This window comes from Stegostoma tigrinum, chromosome 2 (assembly GCF_030684315.1).
Source record: "Stegostoma tigrinum isolate sSteTig4 chromosome 2, sSteTig4.hap1, whole genome shotgun sequence".
In the NCBI taxonomy this organism is placed as follows: Eukaryota; Metazoa; Chordata; class Chondrichthyes; order Orectolobiformes; family Stegostomatidae; genus Stegostoma; species Stegostoma tigrinum.
In genome coordinates, this window is record NC_081355.1 from 68,698,086 (window position 1) to 68,714,684 (window position 16,599).

At 42.8% G+C, this 16,599-nt stretch overlaps 1 protein-coding gene across 4 annotated transcripts in view; it reads right to left on the bottom strand.

Moving 5' to 3' along the window:
• Positions 1-16,599, bottom strand: part of dgkb (diacylglycerol kinase, beta) — a 752,355-nt gene that overhangs the window by 245,485 nt on the left and 490,271 nt on the right. For all 4 annotated transcript variants that reach the window (XM_048520589.2, XM_048520551.2, XM_048520559.2 and 1 more), the window contains one exon: positions 11,368-11,432. In XM_048520589.2, the coding sequence (XP_048376546.1) occupies positions 11,368-11,432 (65 nt within the window). The remainder of the gene's footprint in view (positions 1-11,367; positions 11,433-16,599) is intronic.

Here is a 16,599-nt window from a genome sequence, read left to right on the forward strand (position 1 = left end):
CAACGGGACTTCTAAGTTTTATAAATTTATGTTTAAGAGCAAAATGCTTATCTATAAATGTTTAAGAAAGTGAGGCATGGCCTTTTCCTACACTGGCTTTCAGCAGAATAATAGAAACTTGACTGCATAACAATCGAAAAAAAAACCCTCAGGAGACAGGGGAAATAATAGCTGATAAAATCAGTCTCTTTCTGTCTGTTAATCAGGTGCTAACCAATTTACTTACCCCTCTTAGGGTGGTTATGATGGGGATGCAAATATCTGACCTTAAGTCCATTTGCTTCTATACTGGCACAAGAAGATGAAAACAGTAGAAGAAACAAATAGCATTTCAAAATTACGAACAAACTGAGGGGCAAAGAGGAAATCAGCACAATAACTTGAGAAAAGGTGTTAGGGAAATTAATTGGGTTAAAGACTGCAATTCCTTGATGCAGCCTAGGATATTAAAGGAAGTATATACAGAGATAGAGGATGTACATTTGGTTAACTTCCAGGAATCTCTGAATTCAAGAGAAGTCCCAGCAGATTGACATTGCCAATTAAGGTTTTTATTTAAAGGGGAAGGAGACAAAAAAAAACTATAGGCCCGTTCGCTTAACATTTGTTTTTGGGAAAATGTTAGAATCTATCACAAAGAATGTAATAGCAGAGCATTTAGACACACTTAAGATGATTAAGCAGAGTCAGCATGGCTTCACAAGAAGGAAATAATGTCTGAGAAATTTACTAGAATTCTTTGCGGTGGTAACAAGTAGAATAAATGAAGGGGAAGAAGTGGATGGTGTTATCATCACTGAATCCCTCATTATGAACATCCTTGGAGTTACCATTGACTAGAAACTCAACTGGACTCGCCACATAAACAATGGTTACAACAGCAGGTTAGAGGCTAAGAATACTGCTGCGAGTAACTCACCTCGTGACTCCCCAATGAACTGCAAGACCCCAGTCAAGAGCATGATGGAATACATCTCACTTGCCTGGAGGAGTGCAGCCCTAACAACACTCAAGATGCTTGAACCATCAGGACAAAGCAGCCCGCTTGATTGGCGCCACATCCACAAGCATCCACCCCCACCACCACTGACGTCCTGCAGAAATTCAATAAAGATCCATCGAAATCCTTCCAAACCCATTACCATTTCAGTTTTGCAACAGGTAACTAGCGATGTGCCACAGAGATCAGTGCTAAGGGCACAATTATTTTTAATGTACTTTAATGATTTGGGTGAGCAAAGTGTCTGTTCTATAACAGGTTTGCAGATGTATTAGACATAGATGGGATGACAAGTGCTGTGTCTGTAGCGGGCTATAGATGGGTTAAGTAAGTGGGCAAAAACTTGACAGATGGCATGTATGGTTATGCACCATGGCAGGAAGAATAGAGGAGGTGATTGTTACTTAAATAGAGAAAGACTGCAGAAAGTGAGGGAATAGAGAGATTTGAGAGTCCTAGTCTCCAGGTTTAGCGGCTAAAAGTGAAGGAAAATGGAATGTTGGCTTTTATTTTGAAAGAAAACAGAGTATTAGAGTAGGGAGGTTTTACTCAACATTTTACTCAAACCACAGGTGGAATATCATGAACAGATTTGGTTCCCTTATCATGTTCTGGAGTTAGTCCAGAGAAGGTTAACTAGAATGCTACCAGGAATGAAGGGACTGTCTTATGTGAAGAGGTTGAGTCAGTTGGGCCTATACTCATTTGAATGTGGAAGAATGGCAAGCAACCTTTTTAAAACATATAATAATTTTACAAATAATATTTTTTACAGTACATATTTTTACAGGATGTGGAAAGGCTGTCTTCCCCTTTGGGAAGGATCAGAGGGTATTATCTCAGAATAATGGGCTGCACATTGAGGACAGAGAGAAGGAGGAATTTCTCCTCTCAGAATTCTTTACCTCAGAGGACTGTCACAGCCGGGTTGTTAAGTACATTCAGGGCTGAGGTAGACATATTTTAATCAATTAAGGGATCAAGGATTATGGGGAAAAGGCAGGAAAGTGGAGTTGCAAATTATAGATCATAAAAACACCAAGAATAGGAGCAGAATTAGGCATTCAGTCCTTTGAGACTACTCTGCCATTCAATATGTTTCTGGCTGATCATCCAACTCAATACCTTGCTTCTGGTTTCTCCTTATATCCTTTGATCTCTTTCACCCCAACAACTACATCTAACATTTTCTTGAAAACATTTAATATTTTGGCCTCAATTGCTTTCTAGGGCAGAGAATTCCACAAGCTCATCACTCTGCTCATGAAGAAATTTCTGCTCGTCTCAATCCAAACAAGCTACCCCATATCCTGAGATTGTGACCCTGGTTCTGGACTCACTGGTCGTCAGGAACATCCTTCCTGTTTTTACCCTGTCTAGTTCCGTTGGAATTTTACAGATTTCTATAAGATCCCCTTTCATTCTTCTAAACTGCAATGAATATAGTCTGAACTGTTCCAGGAAAAAGCAGACAATACTGCGGGTCTCACAACATCCATGCAGTTGCATCAAAACATTGTTGCTCCTGCAATCAAATCTTCTTGCAATGAAGGCCAGAATATCATTTACCTTCAGCACCACCTCCTGCACCTGCATGCTTATTTTAAGTGATTAGTGTACAAGTCACAATGCACCTTCCCTTTCCAAGTTTATTACCATTCAGATAATAATCTGCCCTCCTGCTTATGCAACCAATGCAGATAAGATCACGTTTATGCACACCATATTTTAATGCCATGCACTTGTCCACTCATTCGACTTCTCAAAATCATACTGAGGCATCTTTGTCATGTTTCCTTTAAATGGTGAAGCAGACTCAGTGGGCTGGATGGCCTACTTTTGCTTCTAAGTCTTCTGGAAATAAAACTTGAGAGCTCAGTCACAAGGAGATGTTAGGTGCCTTATATACACAAGTTAGAAACACATTACACCTTTGAGGCCCTGTTACAAAACTGCCTTGCTTGAAGCAGCTGGAGAAAACCCTGGTCACAGCTTAGTACAACCTGACCTGAGACAGATTGCTACCAAGAAGTTAACTGAATGTGAAGCTGAGAGTTAAAGAAAATTGACCAGAATAATGCAGCCCATCCTCACCTGGTTTTCAGCAAAGACTCCAACTGCAAGTTCTGGATAACTACAATGGTGAAGAACCATGGGAAATGGATCGTTACCCAATAGATGTGTAGTGAAAAAATACATAAGATGCATTGCAGGCTCACCATCAGTTACTTGTGAACTGTGATCCTGACAATGCACAACAGCATCAACAAAAGCAAGCTCCCCTTCAAGCCACACAGAATCCTGATTTGGAACTACATAGCCTTTCCTTCTTTGTTGCTGAATCAAATAATGCAATTCCGTTCCTAATGGCACTGTGAGACTACCTGCACAGTATGGACTGCTGCAGTTCAAGAAGGTAGCTCACCACCACCTTCTCACAGGAAATTAGAGATGGGCAACAAATACCCACATCCTATGAAATCATAAAAAAGTACCCCTCTAAGAGGGGAGTCTGAGAATCTAGTGTCTCACAGTAAGATAAATTAAGGAGATACAGCCTCATCTCTCTACATGTGAGTGCCAAAAATCCAAATATTTTAATACTTGAGATTTTAGGTTAGAGTTTATCTGAAAACCATCGCAGTCTCTTTGCATATAAAACCAGTGCATTTCTACCCCATGACATATTTGGCTGTTACACATTATAATGTGACTCATGTGGAGGGGAGCCAATTCAATATAATATGACAGCTTCATGTTGTGTGAAATACTATATTTACCCGAGGACATGAATCCAGTGAAGAAAATAAAATGCTTTCCTGTTCCCATTTATTTTATTGGATGAGCACATGCCTTAAAATACCCATTGGATGAATTAAAGACCTCCCTTACAGACTTGATTCAAAAGATTACCCACTGGAAGATTTACCTTTCGTGCAAAAGTGAGCATTTCTTAGTCAAATTTGGCAGATCCAGAAGTGTAATAATTTGCACATACTCTCTTTATCGCAACAAAATATCTCAAATGAAAGCTGTTGGATCTGATAGTATTCACAAATTGCAGACAGAATGAGTTAAGTACTGATGGAAAGTATGACAATAGGCATATAATGGAAATTTGGGGATTTGACATTCTAAGTAGACAATATGAGTTCTTCACATTCCTGTACTCTACATATTAACTTCAAAAAAAGAACCACTTACAAAACCAGTGTGACATTTTCCATATCTCAGTGCTACCCTGAATTAGATTGCCAATTAGTATCAAATTAGGGGCAGTTTAGGAACAGGATTGACACTGCCTAAGCATGTTTCACAGATCTGGCATTCACCAGAGAGATATAAAAAATAGATGAGGTTTTTATTCTTTCACGCAGATCACATTCAGATCTTATTGTAAAAGGGCAGTAAGCTAACCAAAATAGCATCAGGTTCCATACCACTCTGTGCATTAAGCAGAACCAATAATTTGATTCAGGACCAGTTGTAATCCAGTTCATCCTTTTTTCAGTTGAACGCCATATTCAGGTTGAAAAAGATAATGAAGAGGTAAGGGCCAGGGAGCTGGACTGGAAAAATGACAATGTTTAGTAATATAAAAGGATATCCAGTCCCAAATTAATTGTGTAGAAACAAAATATCGAACAGGCAGATCATCCTGTAGTGAAAAATGCTAATAAATAAATGCACTGGGAGTGCGACTCAATGAAAACTGAAAATTTAAAACTAAGCAACAAGAGAACAGAGCATTTGTAAGTTTAACCTCATCAACTTACAAGAAACAGTGTTGATAACTTTGCAGAGGTTAGTAATAATGTTACAAAGATAACTAATGTTCAAAAGTACTTAACTGGCTGTTAGGTACTTAACAATTTCACAAGGTTGCGCAAGGTAACATATAAAAGAGCACACCAACCAACTGTATCACTCTTCCTTCACTGTCATAGGGTCAAAATCCTGGGACTCCTTCCTAATGGCACTATGGGTGCCCTACAACCAAGGGCTCCAGCTGCCAAAAATTTGCACTTTTCACAGGGTAATTAGCAGAGGACAATAAATTATGAGGTTGTCAGCAATTCCCGCATCCCATGAACAAATTCAAAAAAATGACCGTCATCATTTTGGAAAAATGATGGAAAGGAAAAATTTTGGAAAGGATTGTAAGCGATAGGATTTATAATCATCTAGCAAGCAACAATTTGGAGATAATCAGCATGGATTCTTCAAGGGCAGGTTGTGTCTCACAAACCTCATTGAGTTTTTTGAGAAGGTGACAAAGCATGTGGATGAGGGAAGGGCAGTTGACGTGGTGTACATGGACTTCAGTAAAGCCTTTGATAAGGTTCCACATGGTAGGCTACTGGAGAAAATACAGAGACACGGGATTGAGGGAGATTTAGCAGTTTGGATTCGAAACTGGTTTTCTGTAAGAAGGCAACGAGTAGTGGTTGATGGAAAATATTCAGCCTGGAGTCTGGTTAGGAGTGCAATGCCTCAAGGATCTGTTTTGGGACCACTGCTGTTTGTCATTTTTATAAATGACTTGGACGCAGGCATTGGAGGATGGGCTAGTAAGTTTGCAGATGACACTAAAGTCGGTGGAGCAGTGGACAGTGTGGAAGAATGTTGCAGGTTGCAGGGAGACTTGGATAAACTGCAGAATAGGGCTGAAAGGTGGCAAATGGAGTTTAATACGAATAAATGTGAGGTGATTCACTTTGGGAGGAATAATAGGAAGGCAGAATACCGGGTCAATGGAAAGATTCTTGGTAGTGTGGATGTGCAGTGGGATCTTGGTGTTTATGTACATAGATCCCTGAAAGTTGCCACCCAGGCTGACAGTGCTGTTAAGAAGGCTTACGGTGTGTTAGGTTTTATTGGCAGAGGGATTGAGTTCTGGAGCTGTGATGTCATGCTGCAACTGCACAAAACGCTAGTGTGGCCTCATTTGGAATATTGCGTGCAGTTCTGGTCGCCCCATTACAGGAAAGATGTGGAAGCATTGGAAAAGGTGCAGAGGAGATTTACCAGGATATTGCCTGGTCTGGACCGCAGGCCCTATGAAGAAAGGCTGAGGGGCTTGGGTCAGTTCTCATTGGAGAGAAAGAGGCTAAGAGGGGATTTAATAGAGACATACAGGATGATCAGAGGATTAGATAGGGTGGACAGTGAGAGTCTTTTTCGGAGGATGATGACTTCAGCTTGTACAAGAGGGCATAGCTACAAATTGAGGGGTGATAGATTTAAGACAGATGTCAGAGGCAGGTTCTTTACTCAGGGAGTGGTAAGGGCGTGGAACACCCTACCTGCCAATGTAGTTAACTCAGCCACTTTAGGGGCATTTAAACAGTCCTTGGATAAGCATATGGATAATGACGGGATAGTGTAGTGGGAGGGGCTTAGATTAGTTCACAGGTCGGCGCAACATTGAGGGCCAAACGGCCTTTTCTGCGCTGTATTGTTCGATGTTCTATCAGCTGTGTGGAGGCAGATTGTATAGAAGGAGGTGCTGGAAAAATGCACTTTAAGATGTGAGGTGGCACACCTGACGTCTAAAGCATTGAGAAAGATGGCAGATGTGTCACCAGCCTTAAGTGCAGACTACTTAAGTGGAAAATGAAAGGCCACTCTCTGTTTCTGTGCATTTTGTTTGTGTTGGAGTGGTCTACCATCATGTGGGAGTTAAATCTGTCAGTTAAATCTAGTGGGTTCTATGGGTTAGGAGGACCTCCTTTTCGGGCACTGTGTGGTTCTAAAGAGAGGTGACTCTGGTAGCATTAATAACCCTGCAGTAAGGCTCGCAAGGTTTGCTCAGACTCATAACCCCAACCTCCAACTGCTGAATCCTACTTGTCAGACTCCTTCAACCACATTTTGAGTGTATCAGCTACCGATGCACCCCACTCTCCTGCCCCACCACCCCCCCCCCCCAAACATCCGCCAGAGGCAGCCCTTCCGGTGGTTACCACCACCAGGTGCCTGTTAAGCTGTCAACTCTCTGACTGGGCTGACAGCTGTTAGGGATGGTCTGCCAGTTCATTGACTGCTGCCAGCAAAATATGCCCTCAAATCCCACTGATCATCGAAGCAGGTTCACCTCCCATTTCTGGGTCAGTACTTCTGCTGCCTCATTAAAAAAAAAAGCTTTTCTTCATTTATTGGGAGATTGCAAATATGTTTAGAAAAAAATAGTCTGAGAGTTTCACTTATTGTTCCTGTATGATTCAACGTTTTCCAATAAATCTTCCATCAACAATCTCAGAAAATCAAATATTATATAGGATATTGAACATGGATGACCATTTAGATAACAAGTTCAGCTGCTAAAGCCCTTTCTCCAAGGGATTAAAATCAATTTGATTTTGCCTTACAGTGGATAAGATCTATAGTAGCTAATCCACTAACCCACACTACATCGCTCATTTCCAATTACTGCAATAATGAAGGATGGAGTTTCTTCCTAGTGAGCTGGTCACTGTCAGATGCAAAGATTGCTAGCTTTTCCTTTTACAAACTGTGTCAAAGGACCTACATAAAACAAAATAACAGATTTAAAGTAAATCTACATAAACACAATTTTCGATAAATATCCTCAAGTATCTCCATCTTATGCAAACTAAGATTTAATTATACACCTCACATCATCTCTGTTACAAAGATCACTAGTGTAATTGCCCACTGCTGTTCCAATCTCTGCAATCTAACACTGAAAAATTTTTATATGCAATTGTTAACTTGAAGTAGAACAATTTAGATGCTTTGTTTGTATCCTATTGTCCACATTTTGTAAGCTGTACTATAATTTGTCCGAAGCTCTGAATGCATATTTTGTCCCATGCTCTTGGTAGGATTTTGAATTTTGAGTCTGGACCCTGCCGGCTGAAATAAAAAATGTGAAATTTAAAAATGGCCACAGCTAACTGAATAACACGGAGGAGGAGAAATTCCTCCAAAAGGCAGCCTAGAGCAGTGGCTGTCGGTAGTTGGAGGTGGAGGTGGGGGTGGACTGCAGGGACCTCCTCTGCCTGGAGTACAGGGATCCCAAGTTGCCATTGGACAATGCATCTAGGCAACATACATGCTCATGAAGCCAAAAGATATTTGCCATCATTTGTAATTAACCTTGAAAAAGATACTTGCTGCTTGTGGGCCATTACCTGTTACCTTCCTGATTTGGTGCCTGGGAAAATGGCACAAGCTGGCACTGGCAATCCAGCTAATTGGGCAGTAACACAAAATCACAAGCCCACTACATCTATTATGCTGTCCATATCGGGACACAAATATTGCTCTTAATTCCACTCGTTCATCGTGTCATCATCAATGATTTACAAATATTTCAAATCCCTCAATATATTAATTTTAAAAACCCCATCTCCATTATTAAATCTTTCCATGCTCTGATTCTATTCTATCTCTACCATCTTCTTTTCACACATTCTATCTGTACCATCTTCTTTTCACATATGCCAGACTTGTAGTAGTTTTATTTGAAAGAAAAGAAATCATAGTTTCATTTGAAAGAAAAATAAATTGACAGTTAACAAATATAGTCAATACCATGAGATGGACAGTGAATTTAAATATTTCCTATGGATAAAAATATTATGTTGATATTCAAGTAGCAACAGGTAAAAGCTGGGAAGAAATTTCCAAACACTTTTCACTGATAAAGAAAGTCTTCTTATATCTTGCTCATAACCTCAGAAGCTCATGAATTAGAAGTCTTTCACACTTACATATTAAGAGCCACGATCCACCATCACTGAATAATATTTCATACTGTTTTCATTTGTAAGATGTCACCTTTAAAATTGGAAGTGCTCATTGAGATGTTGGACATTGAACATTTGTTTTTAATCAACGTTGGATAACAGCATATGTTCTAAACTATTAGTGGATATTGTCATCTACTCCACTGACTCAATAGCAGTGATATCCTTGGAAAAACTACACCTTTGCAACAATTATCTAATACTCATAATTTCTCAGCACTTTCAATTATAAAAAAGTTGCAATACATGTCTCTCTATCATACCATATTTATACAACGCTTAACAGCATGTTGGGAGTTCACAGTTCTTTTGCTCATATGCAGTCAGAACAGGTTCTTTCAGTAATTAAGTAGAGTATTAAAAAAGGCAGGAGTCCAAACAAAGGCCCACGGGACACATGCAGTCTGTGTGTTCTGGCAATTGAGCCTTCAAAGTCCACAAATTTAAGTCTAAGCGAGAGCGTGATGAAAAGTAAGAAAGAGCAGTTTCAATGTGGATTAATTCCAAATCACAGCACCAGGATATAACAGCACTTCTGACAAACGAATGAGAGCATGAATTTAAATTTTAAAGAAGCTATTTTTCAAAATTGCCAACACAAAACTACAATAGTGCCATGTTATGGATTTGGGGACATATTCCCCAAGATTTTTCATCCATTAGGAGAAACAAATATAAAAGTTTTAGACATTGTACAATAAATTTTATGCTATGTATTCCTGGTCAGCAAGGCTGTGCACCAGGAATTTGATTTTGTAAGATTAGCCTCAACAGCATTTCTCTTGAGGCAACCATTTGGCTCAGTGTACCTGGGTACCCTGTTTACTTCTAAGATGCTTCATACCTCTCTTCCCAAGTTTTTAGATATCTATTGTAATGTCTCCATGCCTCAATGCTTGATAATGTCCTTTGGAGCATCCGATCTTTCAATACATTAAAAAGAGCAGATAATTACAAGTATTGTAAAGGTAAGCATGGTTCTTATTATGCAGTCTCACCTTCTTGTGCTGTTATCAAGGTACTGTCTTGCTTTTACCATCATCTGTACTTCTTTTTAAGGAAATATGTTGTAATATGGAGAGTTAAGCAAGCTCTTTCACTTTGACATCATTGATTTAAAGAAGAAACTAGCCACTGCTGTCTCACTGTTGTCATCATTATCATCTCCATCAGCTTCCAGAAGCAGGAATCTTTCCTTCCTTTGGATATTATGTAGAATGCAGGAAGCTAGAATAATTCTAGAGACATTTGGGAAGTTGTTTTATGACAGACTACCCAAAAGACTTTGTAATCTCTTTCTTCTACCAATTTTGACAGTCCCTTTATAAAAGATGAGGATAAACAGAGATTTGTAGGACTGGTGTTGTTATAAGCTCCTATCAGCACATAGGTCCCACTTTGTGAATGTACAGACTCCGATTGTCAACTGGGGTCACAAACACTGACATTTCACACTGGATAGCTCTTCAGAAATACTTACAGTGTGGTGAGCTTGCACTGCATGTATGAAAGCACTACAAGGAGATCAGCAGCAAGCATAGTGTGAATGGCTGTGAATGCCAAGATGTCACCAAGCATATCTGTGTTCTGACATCTTCCGTGGAGAACTGTTTTCAGAGGATACTTGGCTGCGAGAGTTAGCTGTAATGTTTTACCATCTGCTGCACTAACACCAGAAGCTAGCATATAGCATAGGGCTGGAGAAAACTGGTGACATGAATAGTCATCCATAACCTAAAGCTTATCTCCATCTCCATGCACATAGTACAGAGTTACAGCTAAACAGCCCTGGAGTGTAAACAAGGAAAACTATCCTCCCCTTTTAAGCACCACCTTTTTCATCAGGAGTCACAATAAACTGTTGGCTTCTCTTGGCTGTAGAATTTAATAATAAATGCCTGCATGTGTGGCTTCCTTTAAATTCATTTTCGCTCGGAGCTTCTTAATTCACTGCCCTTCAGCATCAGTAAGGGTTATCAATGGGCTGCAGTATCTGCAAAAGCTGCACGACCTCTTTGGGGGTTAAGGTGGGTTCCTATTCCACGACTTCAATTTAAATATCTGCATCCCTTAATTTTTGTCATAATCATAGCTTTTCAATTCCAGAACCTGGATATTCTTTGCATATGTGTGAACATGTTTCTCAAACTGTGGTTAGTAATGAAACTGAGCTGACCAAGCAAACCTATGCATTTCATTTCAAGTTGGTTCTGTCTATTGGCAAAGAAAGTGCATAAGAATTGAGAAATGCGAGTGCCAGAGGCTGCGGCATAAATGTGCATATTTACAAGGACATTACGTTTAAACAATAGAATAATTTATCTTGTACTATAATAGTTTCCATTATACATGTGTGCAACTCATTTTTCAGCTTTAAATAGATTAAAAATTTCCCCCAGAGCTTGTAGAAAAGATTCAGATATGAAGATTGTAAAATAAATCTATACAATTACACAAATGATAGATCTGCTGTTTGACAAAACAAACTGATCTACAGAGTGAATCTACGAGCATAATGGTGACGTGGCTCATTTTAATATTAATCCTTTGTTATTAGGACTATGTTGCAGAATATTGTGAATGATATCTTACCTACTGTTGAACTTTTCAGGATGTTTTTCTCGCATGATATGGAATCTGTGGGCTATTGATGCATCCTAAAAGCAAAGCCAAAGGAAAAAAAACTGTGAAAAAGGCAATCGGTCATAACTATAAATGATACAGACAAGAATATAATACATTTTCCACAATGGCAAAGAAAACTGGGTAAATGCAAAGCAGATTGTTGATCCACATTTTCCATTTTGTACCACTATACGTGGTGCATTTCATGTCTATATATAAATCACTGAATGCCTCAATAAACTTAGCTACCTGCTGTAAACCGGTGTTTTTGCTATGGAGGGTTCTACAAGTTATAACAACAGAGATGATTATAATAACTTCCTAGATTGAGAATAGTTTCAGTGGACTGGAAATTAGTGAATGTGATACTGTTAGTCAAGAAAAATAAGAAACACAGATATGTATAAGACAGAATCCTAGTGTCAAAAAAAGTCTTTAGGAAAATGCTGGAATTTGATTTTAAGCAAGTCTTAAACAATCCACTCGGGATAACATTGTATGATTGAACAGAATCAATGTCATTTTTACAAAAGGGAAATTGAATTTCCAACTTTTTTTAGAAGGACGCAAATAGTGACTAATGGGAAACCACTAGCTGTAGAATAATTAGATTTTCAAAATGCATTCAATAATTTTCCACACAAAAATAGATATTCAAAATAAGAGCTCATGGAATATTAGAATTGCCAGAGGATTGTTTGATGCATTGGAAGCAGATAGTTGTGATAAACAGGGCATTTTCAGGTTGACAGTGGAATTCCACAAGTATCAGTGATAAGGCCTCAGTATTAACAATCTATAAAAATGCCTCAGAGGAAGTGATTGGGAGTACAGCTTCCATATTTGAAGATGATACAACGGTAGATGGAAATTTAATTTGTGAGGAGGGCACAATGATGTAGTGAAGTTATTTGACAGGTTCAATGAGTGGACACTAGTCAGAAGATGAAGGATAACGAGATACTTTAGTGATCAGAAAAGAAAATGAAAATAGTTTTCAAAAATGTGAAACTTTTAACTAAAGAAAGACTAGGGAATATTTGTATAAAGAGCCTTTGTATAAAGCAAGTTGCCTTCTGGTTACATCAATTATTTAAGACTCCATAGGAGGAGAGACTTGTTCAATCAAAGGGAATTCTGTACCCCAGAGGGCTATGCTTGCCCCATTATTGAATACATTTAAGGCAGACACAGACAGGTATTTCTCTGTTGGAGAATCACTGGATGTAGGGAGCAGGTAGAGAAGTGGAGTTGAAGCTGGTTTTCACCCTACAACCTTACCAAATGGCGGAATAGACACTTTGGCCCACAATGTATACAACAGCTCCTATTTGCTATGAGTTAGTTAATCTATAACTTATAGTCCTGCAAAAATGAGTGCAAAATGGTGAATGGTGATATATACCTACTTTAGGAAGGTCAATGTTATCACATGCAGCTTGGAAGCTGAAATGTCTCTTTTTAGCAAGTACATGTATGACAACATTGCTGGGAACTGCACTCTATTTTCTGTTCTGAAATACAGTTCCTATTGTCAGCACTTCGGCACGACATGTTCTCAGCTTATTTTCAAACTAAGTTCAGGTGTATTCAAGCTATTACAATGAGCACAGGTATTGGCAAAGAAAAAGAAAATTACTTCTTTCGACTTGCTTCTCTCTCTCCACATCCAGCTAGTGTCTCTCTCCACATCTCAGCCAGTGTCCCATTCCGCCCCCAACCAGTGTCCCTCTCTGCACCCAGCCAGTGTTCCTCTCAACCCCCAGCCAGTGTCCATCTCCACGCCCAGCCAGTGTCCCTCTCTGCACCCAGCCAGTGTCCATCTCCACGCCCAACCAGTGTCCCTCTCTGCACCCAGCCAGTGTCCATCTCCGCACACCCAGCCAGTGTCCCTCTCCACACCCAGCCAGTGTCCCTCTCCACACCCAGCCAGTGTCCCTCTTCACAAACCCAGCCAGTGTCCCCCTCCGCCTCCCAGCTAGTGTTCCTCTCCGCACCCAACAGGTGTCCCACTCTGCCTCCCAGCCAGTGTCCATCTCCGCATACCTAGCCAGTGTCCCTTTCCACACACCCAGCCAGTATCCCTCTCCACACCCGGCCAGTGTCCCTCTTCACACATCCAGACAGTGTCCCTCTCCACCTACCAGACAGTGTTCCTCTCCGCACCCAGCCAGTGTCGTTCTCCAGCCCCAGCCAGTGTCCCTCTCCACACCCCCAGCCAGTGTCCCACTCCCACCCCATCCAGTGTCCCTCTCCAGGCCCAGCCAGTGTCCCTCTCCACACCCCCAGCCAGTGTCCCTCTCCACACCCCCAGTCAGTGTCCCTCTCCACACCCCCAGCCAGTGTCCCACTCCCACCCCATCCAGTGTCCCTCTCTACACACCCAGCCAGTGTCCCTCTCTGCAACCAGCCAGTGTCCCTCTGCACCCAGCCAGTGTCCCTCTCTGCAAACTGCCAGTGCCCCTCAATGCACTCAGCCAGTGTCCCTCTCTGCACCCAGCCAGCCAGTGCTGCTCTCTGCACCCAGCCAGTGTCCCTCTCCACACCCACAGCCAGTGTCCCTCTCCACACCCCCAGCCAGTGTCCCTCTCCGCACACCCAGCCAGTGTCCCTCTCTGCAACCAGCCAGTGTCCCTCTCCGCACACCCAGCCAGTGTCCCTCTCAACCCCCCAGTCAGTGTCCCCATCCAGCAATAGCCAGTGTCCCTCTCCACCCCCCAGTCAGTGTCCCCATCCAGCAATAGCCAGTGTCCCTCTCCACCCCCAGCCCGTGTCCCTCTCTGCACCCAGACAGTGTCCCTCTCAACCCCCAGTCAGTGTCCCTCTCTGCACCCAGTGTCTCTCTCTGCAAACAGCCAGTGCTCCTCTCTGCACCCAGACAGTGCCTCTCTCTGCATTCAGCCAGTGTCCCTCTCTGCCCCCAGTCAGTGTCCCTCTCCGCCCCCAGTCAGTGTCCCTCTCTGCACCCAGCCAGCGTCCCTCTCTGCCCCCAGCCAGTGTCCCTCTCTGCCCCCAGTCAGTGTCCCTCTCCGCCCCCAGCCAATTTCCCTCTCTGCACCCAGCCAGTGTCCCTCTCTGCACCCAGTCAGTGTCCCTCTCTGCCCCCAGCCCGTGTCCCTCTCCACGCATAGCCAGTGTCCCTCTCTGCACCCAGCCTGTGACCCTCTCTGCACCCAGTCAGTGTCCCTCTCTGCCCCCAGCCCATGTCCCTCTCTGCACCCAGTCAGTGTCCCTATCCACGCATAGCCAGTGTCCCTCTCTGCACCCAGCCCGTGTCCCTCTCTGCCCCCAGCCCGTGTCCCTCTCCACGCATAGCCAGTGTCCCTCTCCACCCCACCACCTCCAGGAAAAAGTTGAACAGTGGATTGCAGCAATCAAACTTCAAGCTTATTTTCTGGTCTGCGTTAGGAGAATTAAAATACTCCTGGGAATGGGAACGGACCTGAGTTTGAGGTGGCGTGTGAACTTATCTCTTGCTGTTGGCTTGCAGCAGAACATGCCTCTTTTCTGGAATTTTTTGACAATTATTACAACAAAGTGCCTGTAGCTCTGCTCGCCTGGCCAATTATAATTCACAGCTCATCTTTCAGGAGCTTCCAGTTGTTTCTGACAACCCTTTTCACACCTACCAAATGGAAAAGAGAAGCCACAATCTTCACGGATAATGGGAACTGCAGGTGCTGGAGAATTCCAAGATAATAAAATGTGAGGCTGGATGAACACAGCAGGCCAAGCAGCATCCTCTCTGATGAAGGGTCCAGGCCCGAAACGTCAGCTTTTGTGCTCCTGAGATGCTGCTTGGCCTGCTGTGTTCATCCAGCCTCACATTTTATTATCCCACAATCTTCACAGCTTACTTTTGTAAAGGATCCTGACTGACAGCACCAGGTGGAGAATGAGCACCAACAGAATGACGGACTGAGTGTTTTGTCTTTGTTCCTACATCAGTTGAAATTGAGGTAGCCCTGCTACACAGCATAGTGCTTTGGGTAGGGAAACCTTACGTAAACAGTCTCTACTCGAATTTCTGCAGTACAGCACTCTCAGGTTAAGTTTTAATGGGGCAATAGAAGAAAATCAGTCTTTATATAGCTTAGGTAACAAGGTGTACAGCTGGATGAACACAGCGGGCCAAGCAGCATCAGAGGAGCACGGACGCTGACATTTCGGGCCTAGACCCTCTTTCAGAAATGGGGGAGGGCTAAGGGATTCTGAAATAAATAGGGAGAGCGAGGCAGGCGGATGGAAGATGGATAAAGGAACAGAGAGGTGGCGAGGTGACGGACAGGTCAAGGAGGCAGGGATGGAGCCAGTAAAAGTGAGCGTAGGTGGGGAGTTAGGATAAGGTTCAGTCAGTCAAGCAAAAATGGACCGGTCAAAGAGGTGGGAATGAGGCTGGTAGGTAGGAGGTGGGGCTGGGGTTGAGGTGGGAGGAGCAGATAGGTGGGAGAAAGAACAGACAGATCAGAGGGGCGGGGACGAGTTGGGCTGGTTTGGATGCGGTAGGGAGGGGGGAGATTTTGAAGCTTGGGAAGTCCACATTGATACCATTGGGCTGCAAGGTTCTCAAGCGAAATATGAGCTGCTATTCCTGCAACCTTCGGGTGGCATCATTGTGGCACTGGAGAAGGCCCAGGATGGACATGTCGTTCAAGGAGTGGGAGGGGGAGTTGAAGTGGTTCGCGGCTGGGAGGTGCAGTCGTTTGTCGCAAACCGAGCTTGGTTTTCCCAATGTAGAGGAGGCCACATCGGGAACAGCGGATACAGTATACCACATTATCGGATGTGCAGGGAATCGTCTGTTTAATGTGGCAGGTTTTCTTGGGGCCTGGGATGGGGGTGACGGGGGAGGTGTAGGGGTAGGCGTAGCAGTTCCTGCGGTTGCAGGGAAAAGTCCCGGGGGTGGTTAGGTTGCAGCGGAGTGTGCAGCAGACAAGGGAGTCACAGAGAGAGTGGTCCCTCTGGAAAGCAGATAAGCGGGGAGGGAAACATGTCCTTGGTGGTGGGGTCGGATTGTAGATGGCTGAAGCGGCAGAGCATGATGCATTGAATCCGGAGGTTGGTGGGGTGGTAAGTGAGGACGAGGGGGGTTCTGTTTTGGTTTTTATTGCAAGGAGGGGGTGTGAGGGCTGAGGTGCGGGAAATGCGGGAGACATGGTCAAGGGTGTTCTTGACCACTGAGGTGGGGAAGTTGCAGTC